General features: G+C 40.2%; 1 protein-coding gene across 1 annotated transcript in view; it reads right to left on the reverse strand.

The window, feature by feature from the left end:
* Positions 1-9637: 9637 nt before the first annotated feature.
* LOC103209983 (alpha-tectorin) overlaps positions 9638-11687 on the reverse strand; it is a 246120-nt gene continuing 244070 nt past the window's right edge. The window contains exons 28-29 of the mRNA XM_042782976.1: positions 10326-10442; positions 9638-9738 (exon numbers count right to left, since the gene is read on the reverse strand). Of these exons, the coding sequence (XP_042638910.1) occupies positions 9638-9738; positions 10326-10442 (218 nt within the window). The remainder of the gene's footprint in view (positions 9739-10325; positions 10443-11687) is intronic.

The raw sequence follows: 11687 nt of genomic DNA on the forward strand, positions 1-11687 counted from the left end.
CAAAGTTGGAAAACTCTAAGGGAAAGAAAGTAGAACTCATTCTTGCAAATGCAGTTGTGAGGTCTCTCTGTTTGTGTCAGTTGGGGGTGCATGGCTATATGAGGTCTATCAGAAAATGGCTTTTGCTGAATTTATGTTTCTAGGTATAAAGCCTGAAAATGCAATAAAGTCTTCACGTGTTACGACTGTTGGAAACTGTTTTTCCTAAAACAACAAATATTTAGGGTTATATGATAGATAAGGTGTTTCCCTATGATTTAGACAGCCAATGCTTTCAGGGCAATTTGTGTAAACAGTGTGCATTTAAACTGGTTGCTGTTGTTGGGTAAATCATTTAGCCTGGTCCTGGGGAATTTTTAAGACACAGGGAAAAAAAAAAAGCTGCTGTGGAGTTGATTCTGACTCATGGCAATCCCACGTGTGTCAGAGTGGAACTACATGTCACAGGATTTTCAGTGGCTGCTTTTTGAATGTAGATTACCAAACCTTTCTTTGCAGGTGCCTCTGGGTAGATTTGAACCTCAAACCTTTTGGTTAGCAGCCAAGGGCATCACCCGTTTGCACCACCCAGGGCTTCTGGATTAAGACAAGCTTTGTCTCAGTTCTTGGGTTCTGCTTAATGTTAACTGGGGAAAGTAAATTTTTAGGGGAAAAAGAAAAGGTTAAAAGTGATTTTAATATAATCTACAGTGGCCAAGAATCTCTAGACCGTCTACATTTCTCCTAGTCTTGAAGAAATAGTCAGAACATTTCCATTCTTCTTCTCTCTTGTAGGTTTAAAGAAAGCATTTAGAATTTGGGCCCTTTTTTTAAGAGCAAAAATTGTGCTCTGTGCTATCCACAGCCCTTTTCATTTTCTGCCTGGAGGATTCTGATATGACACCTAGAAGCTTCTATATTATATGTTAAATCACTCCCCCCTTGTCAAATTAGTTTGCCAAATTGCTTTTTGATCCTGACTTTTCAGGACAGCAGACTTCCTTCTCTTTACAGATGCAAATATTCCTTAACATTGTTTTGCAGTCATCAACCAAAACCCATAGAAAGCATGATTGAATATACACGTGGCAACTAACTCCTTGATTTGAATGATCTATGTCGTTATGCTTGCTACATCTAAGGATAAGGAAGGCCTGTTGCATTAAGAATGTTTGAGGCAAGTAAAAGGAGAATATACTATGGAACCATGCATTTTCTGCCTTTGATTAATAGATAATTAACTTTGTAGCAAATTTTTACATGAATATAATCTTTTCATTAAAAAAATTATTAATTCTGGGTAGAAACCCAAGAAGGGGTCACTATGAGTCGGGTCCAACTCGACGGCACATAACAACAACAACATAATGCAAAGACTTTCAAGACTTCAAAATAATTAAACATGTTATCCCTTTCCATAAAATAGTATTTTTGCCTAATCAAATTAGGGTAATATCAGTGGAATTTTATGCCTTAATTTTATTCCACGAAGGAATTGAAGTTTTGTTGTTGTTGTTAGTTTGTCTCCGACTCATAGTGACCTCATGTACAGCAGAATGAAACACTGCCCAGTCCTGCGCCAGCCCCATGATCTTTGCTACACCTGAGTCCATCGTTGCAGCCACTGTGTCAATCCATCTCGTTGAGGGCCTTCTTCTTTTTCTTTATCCCTCCACTTTGTCAAGCATGATATCCCTCTCCAGGGAATAGTCTGTCCTTACAACACGGTCAAAGTAAGCGAGACGAAGTCTGGCCATATTTGCTTCCAAGGAGCATTCTGGCTGCACTTCCTCCAGGACAGATTTGTTAGTTCTTTTAGCAGACCATGATACTCTTAGCATTCTTCTCCAACACCACAACTCAAAACCATCAACTCTTCTTCAGTCTTCCTTATTCATTGTCCAGCTCTCACATACATATGTGGTGATTGAAAATACCATGGCTTATGTCAAGTGCAGCTTAGTCTTCAAGGAAACATATTTTGCTCTTCAACAATTGACAGAGATCCTTTGCAGCAGATTTGCCCAATGCTATATGACATCTGAAATCTTGACTGGTGCTTCCATTGGTGTTGATTGTAGAACTAAGCAATATGAAATCTTTGACAACTTTAATCTTTTCTCATTATCATGATGCTGCTTATTGGTCCCATTGTGAGAATTTTTGTTTTCTTTATATTGAGGTGTAATACATACTGCAGACTATATTCTTCAATCTTCATCAATAATTGTTTCAAGTCATCCTCACTTTCAGCAAGCAAAGTTGTGGTCATCTGCATAACACAACTTGTTAATGATTCTTCCTCCAATCCTGATGCCATGTTCTTCTTCATATAGTCCAGCTTCTCAAATTATTTGTTCAGCATACAGATTGAGTAAATATGGTGAAAGGATACAACCGTGACACACTACCTTCTTGATTGTAAACCATGCAGTGTCCCCCTGGTCTGTTCGAACAACAGCTTCCTGGTCTGTGTACAAGTTCCTCATGAGCACAATTAAGTGTTCTGGAATTTCCATTCTTCTCAATGTTATCTATAATTTGTTATGATCCACACAATAGAATGCCTTTGAAAAGTCAATAAAACACAAGTAAACATCTTTCTGGTATTCTTTTCTTGGAGCCAAGATCCATCTGACATCAGCAATGATATCCCTCATTCCACCTCCTCTTCTGAATCCAGCTTGCATTTCTGGAAGTTCTCTGTCAATATACTGCTGCAACCGTTTTTGAATTATCTTCAGTAAGATTTTACTTGCATGTGATATTAATGATGTCGTCTGATAATTTCCACATTCTATAGGATCACCTTTCTTTGGAATGGGTACAAATATGTATCTTTTCCAGTCAGTTGGCTAGGTAGTTGTCTTCCAAATCTCTTGGCATAGCCCAGTGAGTGAGTGCCTCTAGTGTGGCTTCCATTTGTTGAAACATCTCAATGGGTATTCCATCAACTCCTGGAGCTTTGTTTTTCACCATTTCTCTCAGTGCAGCTTCAACTTCTTCCTTCAGTACCATTAGTTCTTGATCATATGCTCCCTGAAATGGATGAACATCAACCAGTTCTTTCTGGTACAGTGACTCTGTGTATTCCTCCCATCTTCTTTTGATGTTTCCTGCATCATTAAATATATTACCCATAGAATATTTCAATACTGCAACTCAAGGCTTAAATTTCTTCTTCAGTTCTTTCAGCTTGGAGTGTTAGGGGGAAATAAGTAAAAATTCTGTCTCATGGATTCTTTGTTCCTACACAACAAGCTACTGTCATTCTAATGGAGTCCCTGGGTGGTGCAAAAGGTTAATGCCCTCATCTGCTAACAGAAAGGTCGGAGGTTAGAGTCCACCCAGGAGTACCTTGGAAGAAAGGCCTGGCAATCTACTTCGAAAAAATGTCACTGAACACCCTGTGGAACACAATTATCCTTTGACACACATATGGTCACTATGAGTTGGAATAGACTTGACATCGATTTGTTATCATTTGAATATGTCTCCTTAGAAGCTGGAAAGTATTAAATAAATCTATACACACGGGCACACACATGTGAGAGCCTTTGTGTTTTTCTTTACTTAGTAAATAATGCCCTGTATGATTTGGCTTGAACTTAACACTTTTCCTCTAATTTCTCTGTAAAAAATGCAGCATGATTTAGAGTTGAACAATATTAAGTGCAGGTAGTAAAGCCTTAGTTATGACAGATGCCATATTAGCATAAGGTATTATTTCATCTAATGGGAGAATATTTTCGTTACAATAATATTTTACAATCAGTGCATTATGCTAAAGAACAAAGCACTAGCTAACCTAGAGGCTCTATGCAGACAGGAACATGCCGCAGCATGTACATCACACACTCTTCCTCCATTTGTTTCCTCGGCAAATAGAATTTGATTGCTGAGTTCTTTATGGAACGTTGAGTCTTTTGTGTTTTATTTCTATCTATAGAAACAGAGATCTGTCCCTCTGCTGTGGTGATGTTGTCTTATATGAGAGTTGTATTTCAGCAAACATAATTAAACCATCACAAACAGAGCCTTCCATTACTTAGACCAGAGCTATCGCTGTGGTGCTCTTACTTGCATATGAAAGTATTTCACATTCTGCTGGGGAGAGAAAAAAGACCACTAAATATTTCATGGCTTTTCTTGATCAGATTGTTTATATCTCAAAATTTTAAAGAGATCCTTAATTTTTCTTGACAGCTATTTTTGCCAACATGTTAGAGAAATAGATATTAAGGGCAAAATTTGCATGGGATGCCAAGAGCTGGTATTTTCCTGGAAAGATGCTTACTGTGTGTGTAAAAATAAATCTCACACTGTTCTCCGGAAAGTCCTTGGCATTTGATGTGTTCTCTAAAGCTATATTCTGGTAATGTTCTGCATGTAAGGTCTCAAGGAGGGGGGCCATATTTTGACTGGTGTGGTTCAATACACAGTCTAGTTTCGTGCAAATTTAAAAAGACGACACTAGAGGGTGCTGTTTGCTCTTTTTTTTTTTTCCCTCCGCTGGCTTGTGCCGCAGATGTCAGTGCATCAGGGCAATGAAAAATACCATTGTGTCCTTCTCATCAGGACCAAATTGCAATGAAATACCGTGTACAACTCCCCTGAGCTTCAGAAGAGAGGCTGGAGGGTTCAGAACTGGGTAGATACTTAATTAATTCAGAATTAGTACAGAAGTAGTTCTGTGTGATTCTAGTCCTGCAGGATTGTCATCTTTTGATAATTGCTTAATTCCTTTGGTTGAAAGATGTTTTATTAGATTTCAAGCTCTCACTAAATGTCAAACGGTTCTAAAATTAGCTAGAATATTAGACAATGTTAAATAATTAGTGCTCTCAAGTTTTGCCATTAGGATTTTGAGTACAGCGCATACCTACTACTTATTAAGAAACTAATCATTGAATTCCCAGTTGTCAAAAATACCAGACCCCAAGATGTCGTTTCTTTTGATATCAGGCAAATACTAAGTCAACAAGATTTCTGATTAACATCCTTTCTAACCTTTGCTAAGCATGTGCCTTCTCCTCCAAGCCCCCTCCCCAAACAGCAGAAAAAGGCAATACACTGAAGTTATTTTAATTTATATCATATGGTTTCTATCACTCATCTGTCAGTTTGTCATATTGTGATGGCTTGCATGTTGCTGTGATGCTAGAAGCTATGCCACCAGAACCTAAAATACCAGCAGTGTCACCAATGGTGGACAGGTTTCAGTGGAGCTTCTAGAAAGGCCTCATGATCTACTTCTGAAAATCAGCCATGGAAAATACCTATTAATCACAACAGAATATTTTCTGATATATTGCTGGAAGATGAGCCCTCTAGGTTGGAAAGCACTCAATAGCTACAACAATGGACCCAATCACGTCAACAATCATGACAATGACATAGGACTGGACAGAGTTTTGCTTTGTTGTACATGGGGTAGCTATATGTCAGAGCTGACTCAAAGGCAACAACAACAACATCACACGGTTTACATTTGTCTGGTGTCAGTCTGTAAGGAACTTACATTGAACATGAGGATATTTTAAAAGAGGTGCAATGTTTTCATTTCACAGATAGGAAAATTAAGGTACTGTGGTAGTTATGTTTGTGTGTCAGCTTGGCTGGACCTGGTGGAGTGGCTAGCCAGTTGGTGGTAGTTAATCCCCATGATGAGACTGGCAATCAACTCCATGGTGGGATCTACCACAAGCAGCTGAGTAGCTGCCTTTGGAACATGGTCTGCTTCCTGTATATAAGGAGAAGCCTTGGGAATGGTCTCTAGCCTATGGCATGCTTGGACCCTGCATGTAGCCGTGTCATTGCTCAGCAGCCTGCTATGCTCTACTGACCTTGGGACATACAATGGACTTAAGTTAATGGCCTGCCGTGTGGTTTGGTAACATTGGGACTGTGCCTTTTTACTTGTCAACCTTGGGGCTTCTCAGCCTCAGCAGCCAGCAGCTGTCTGAGTGAAGAAACACCTCTAGCTCCAGTGGGCCAGGAGCAGGAGGCAGAGCTGGACCCCAAGGTTGAGGGGCTTTCACCCAGCCCCTAGAGCCTGGCACTTTGAACTTGGACTTAAAGCCTCCAGATTGTAAGAATAAACTCCCGTTTGTTTAAGCCATCCCATTTGTGGTATATTTCTTGTCAGAGCAGCACTAGGTACCGGAGCAGGTACTGAGACACTGAATGATGTTATGTTTGAAACAGTGAACTAATTCACTGATAAGGAGCAGGATCATCTCCCAGTTCTTCTGCCTTCTAGATAATCAGCCAAGGGGCCTGCTTTGTTTGTTGTTGTTGTTGTTATGTGCCGTCGAGTCGGCCCCGACTCATAGCGACCCCTCCTTGGGTTTCCGAGGCAGTATCACTACGGAAGTAGGATTGCCCAACCTTCCTTCCGAGGAGTGGCTGCTTTGTTTAGTTATGTGGAAATATCTCTCCTTAACACAGATGTTGTTGTTGTCAGTTTCTGTCTAGTTGGCACTAACTCTTGTGTGTATGTAACCTTATGTATAACAGAACAAAATGGTGTCTAGTCTTAAAAGACAATGTGATAGTCACTACCCACTCACCAACATTTTAGTTCTTTGCTCTCTGTGCACATGGGAAGTTCACACTTAACACTTTCTGAAAGTTAGTTATAGCCTTGTGCCTTGCTTTGGCCAATGGAATGATATTTCCACTCTGGCAGAAGCAAATAAGAACTCAGTGTCAGTCATGCTCTAGTCCCTTGCTGGTGTTACTCCGAAACCTCATGTCAGGCTAGCAGCATCAAAAGATGATGGAGCCTCCATCAGCCTCCATCCTAAGGAAACACAGAAGACAAGACCCTGTGTTGGTTACCTCTGTGATGCTCTAATAGAAAATACCACAAACGGGATGGCTTTAACAAACAGGAGTTTATTCTCTTACACTTTGGAGACTTTAAGTCTGAGTTCAAAGTGCCAGGCTCTAGGGCTGGGTGAAAGCCCCTTGAACCTGGGCTTCAGCTCTGCCTCCTGCTCCCCACTCACTGAAGCTAAAAGCTTTTCTTCACTTAGACAGCTGCTGGCTGCTGAGGTTGACAAACTCAAGATCAACAAATAGAAGGGCATAGTCCCAATGTTACTAAACAATACAGCAGGCCACTAATTCAAGTCCAGAAGAAGTCCCAAGATCGGCAGGCTGCTGAACGATGACTTGGCTACATGCAGGGTTCAAGATGCCAAAAAGCTGGAGACTTTCCTCAAAGCTGCTTCTTATATACTGCAAGCAGACCACATCTCTAAAGCAGCTAATCAGCTAATCCAGTAGATTTCACCATGGAACTGATTGCCAATCTCACCATGGGGAATAACTACATCCAGCTTCCCAGCCACTCAACCGGGCCCAGCCAAGCTGACAACAACCTTAACCATCACAGACCCCTTGAGTGGGCAAGGAAGCTTTTGTTGTTTAGCCACAGAGCATCTGGGCTCTTTTTTATGGCCTTGGCACCATGACCTAACATATCCTGATGACAGACAATTTAAGGATGTCAACCTTGTTAGAAAACCAATGGCTAAGAACGAAAGTGTGGCAGGAAAGGACTTAATTTAAAAGCTAGATAGTTTTTAATTTAGTAATGTTTAATGACTCTAAGATGAGCATCTATTTTAAAAAGGAGCTATTAAGTATGCAAAATATTCCCTCCTTGTATATTTTTAGTTAAAATTCATCTATGGAAATCAAGTAAAAAATAGGTGAGAAATTATTGTGATCAATCCACAGTCTGTCTGACTTTTTTAAAAACCAACCCTTAAACTGTGTCAATGAAAACAGTGCATTAGTGTATCTGAATCTGCTGATCTTGAAGTGTGGAATGCTCTGAAATTGAGGTGGTTTTCACGGAAGAGAATATGAACATAACATCAACTCCTATCCCACTGAGGAAGAAGAGGAATTGTGTCTCATCTAGAATAGGTGGTCTGATGTCCTCACCTGTCTCAATGCTCAGCATTTTTCCCAAAGATCTTAATGTCCAAGTAAAAGCAGATGCCTTCTTTTCACCCTTTATACTAACTGTCAGGAGCTCTTGTGGTTCTATAGTTATGGCATTTATGCTAACCAAAAGGTTGGTGGCTTGAACCTACCAGCTTCTCTGAGGAAGAAAGATGAAACAGTCTGCTTCTGTAAAGATTTACAGCCTTGGAAACTCTATGGGGGGCAGTTCTACTGCATCCTATAGGGTCACTATGAGTCCAAATTGACTTGATGGCAGTTTTTTTCAATGTGTGTATATATATATATATATATATATATATATATATATATATATATATATATATATATATATATATATATATATACACATATATACATATATACATATATACATATATACACACATATCAGTTGTACTCTTAGCCACATGGCATGTGTGACTAGGCTTTGTTGACCCTCATGGGGCAGAGCCCAAAGAGCTGGGGGTGTGTTCCAGCCTCAGTCTCTAGCCGCACGTCTTCAGCCCCATGATGCCAGTGCCTTTGGCACAGAAGACTACAGTAATTGCATCCACACCACATGCAAGGATGCCACAGACTTCTGCTCAGCTCTCCATGAGTTCCCAGAAAAATACAAAAATGCCATAAGCGTAAATCCAAAACAACTTCAAAATAAACTTGAAATGGATCTTGCTTTGTTTTTAACCTTAAAAAAAGCACCACTCAAAGAATATACTTAGCAGAACCTCCATTTCGTTGATAATTGTAGTAAATGTGTGTGTGTGTGTGTGCACGCACGCATGTGTGTGTCTTAAAGAAGTGGATGCTGCCTGCTTTTCTTCCACACAGCACTTTTAATGCCTTATTAATGCTCTGTAAGTATACAGGAACAGAAATACAGCAAAATGCATTAAAGCTCTGATTCGATTGCCCCCCCCCTTTTTTTTTTTTTAATATCATGGTGTTCTATTTAGTGTGCAAAAACATTGGTAAGAATGATCCCAGCCACTGAGTAATGAGAATACTTGAACACAAAGTTTATTTAAGCATAAAACATTAAAAATTATTTGGTCAATCTGTAAAAGAAAAAGGATTGGGCTTGATGGTATGGAATGGGGAAGGAGTCCCCAGGTATGCAAACAATATTCCCAGTGACCAGAACTGCCCTGGCAAGGTTGGAGGGCACAGTGAGTAGAGAACACGTCATCATAAACAGAAGGTGGCAACACATGCATATCCTAGATCAGACACCTGCAAACATCATAAAGATTCCTTAGAGGGAATCAAACCTTCCTGTTGTTCTTCTTGGTATTGTTCCAACAGGCCCTCTTTCTGCAAAAACTGTGATCCACGATTAGCACTGGCTAGACAGACTTCTCTGGTCAGATTTCTCTGACCAGAATATAATGCGTTACTGGTTTTTCATGTGATCCAAAGTTTCTAGTGATAACTGTTTGGAAATTTTAGGCAAGATATATGCTTTTCACAACAGGCTTTTTAGAAGCCCAATTGTTGACTTTGAAAGAGTAGCTGGGAATCACATCCATTTCCAGATCTCTGACCATTTGAGGCAATTGGCATCACTCTGAGATACTGCAAACTTTCCAATAGATTCTGACTTAAGGGCACACACTTTTTATCCTACAGAGAGTTGAAGTAAGTAAATTACAGTACTTTATATAGCAACCTTGAGTTAATTATGAGGTCATGCCTGCTTTATAGACAAAATGCCATAATGAAATCTGGGTCATGATGAGAAGAATCATCCAAACTTGAAGTTCAATTGAAGAATTAGAGGCTGTGAACAGAGAGAAAAATATTAAGTCTTACAAAAAAAAAAAAAAAGAAAAAATCATTTAGTAGGAATCAGACACTTTTCAGCTAAATAAAGGAAATTTTATAAATAGCCAGAAACCCACTTTATCCAAAAGGCCCCAAGTAGAGCAGCAAAGGAGCAGAATTAACCCAATCTTTATGAGAGTCTTGCTAATCTCAGAAGGTACCTAGCAAAGCATGTGCAAAGAGAACTGCAGGAAATGGTATTTTCTAGAGCCATGTCATCCCAACCTCAACCCCAGCCCAAGTGGACTGGGCTGGCAAGACTAATGATGAATATGTGACCTGTAAATGGCTGGATAACTTTGTTTTTTTTTCAATTCACCTTCATCTTTTATATAAAAGATCCAAAGGTGAAAAAGTAAAAGTGCTGCTAGAGTCCTGGAGTGTTTTCTCCATCTTTCCTTCTTACTTTCTGGAATAGAGAGTTCATAGGCAAGTTTCTGAATGAGTGGGTTTCAGGCATGGCCTTCTTCCCAGGTAAAGAGCATGCCTGTGCTCCCACTGTCTGCCCTGGGAAGGGACCTCTCTGAGACAGAGGTTGCCTACCTTGGCAGCTCTTGCCATCCTCCTGAAGGGTTCCTGTCACACAGCTGCACAGAGGCCCTTCCACCCGGCTGGTACAAATCTGCTCACACCCTCCATTGTCCTCACACCAGTCCAGCCCTAAAAAAGAGCAGGTGGCCAAATTAATGATAGGCAGCTCAACTCTTCAACTCATAGCTGCAGGTAGAGAGGACAAGAAGAAAAGCCCAGGATGCGGCAAGATGATGGACTAGGCAGAAAGACTGCACAGACCCTTTTCAACAAAGTAAAGGGAAACCAATTAACACAGACACAGAAGATAATCCTGGACGCCTGAGCCTTGAAGGGAAAGATATAGAAGTGGACTAAACTCCAACTACCAGAAGAATTTGTGTGAAAATATCAAAAAAGGAGACAGACAGAGCTGAGGTCTGGCAGTGATCCTGAATGATCCTGATGGTACAGACAGCTTGGAGATTTCTGAGTGGTGGTAGGACCTAAGAATTAACCTAAAAATCACCCTGCTAGCAAGGGACTGCACGGAGGACTGTGCATGGTGGCTGGGGAACAAATGGAGAAAGTGAAGAGAAAGGTGGGCTGAGCTGTGGACTTTTGCCAGTCCAGAGGTCTGGTGCTGCCATTTTGAAGGCTTACAAAGTGGCTTGACTATTTTGGATATTTAAGGAGACAGCACGCTCGCAGATTCCTGGAGCTTAAGAACACATTTTGCTCTCCAGCAACCCCAAGGACACTCGAGACCTGCAAGACTGAAAAGTTTTTTTGATGGTTATTCAATTGTAATTTGTGTCTCACTGAGTGGGAGACAACAACAGTCCCCATAAGACACAACTACACACACACCTCCTGCAACTTCACTTAATGAGCGAGAGCCACTACCTCCTTCTCCACCAACGGGCCAATGATAAAAAACCACCAAGAAGAGCTTGAATCATGCTTGGCTGCTCTTCAAAAACAGTTAACAGAGAGATAAATACAACAATGCCACGATGACTCGGAAACAACAGACCATCACAGTCCACACAAAGAAGCAGGATAAAGTGGTAGAAACAAGGAGAAGGATACAGACCCAGAACACATCCTTGAGGAAGAAGCAGAATTGGAACTCTCTGATAAGGAATTCAAAAGAATTATCTTTAGGTTTCTTCAAAGGATTGAGAAACAGACCAAAGAAAACACAGAAGAAAACTTAGAAGAATTTTGGAAGAAAACACAAGAACAAAATGACAAAATAAATGAAAAATTAGAAATGATTCTAAATCTGCAGACAGAAATCCAAAAGATTAATACTAAATTGTCAGAAATAGATAACACATTGGAAGGGCAAAGGAGAAGAACTGATGCGATGGAAGACAAAATTAATGAGAT

Source organism: Orycteropus afer, unplaced genomic scaffold (genome assembly GCF_000298275.1).
Source record: "Orycteropus afer afer isolate SDZICR_OR568_19922 unplaced genomic scaffold, OryAfe1.0 scaffold00545, whole genome shotgun sequence".
NCBI lineage: Eukaryota > Metazoa > Chordata > Mammalia > Tubulidentata > Orycteropodidae > Orycteropus > Orycteropus afer.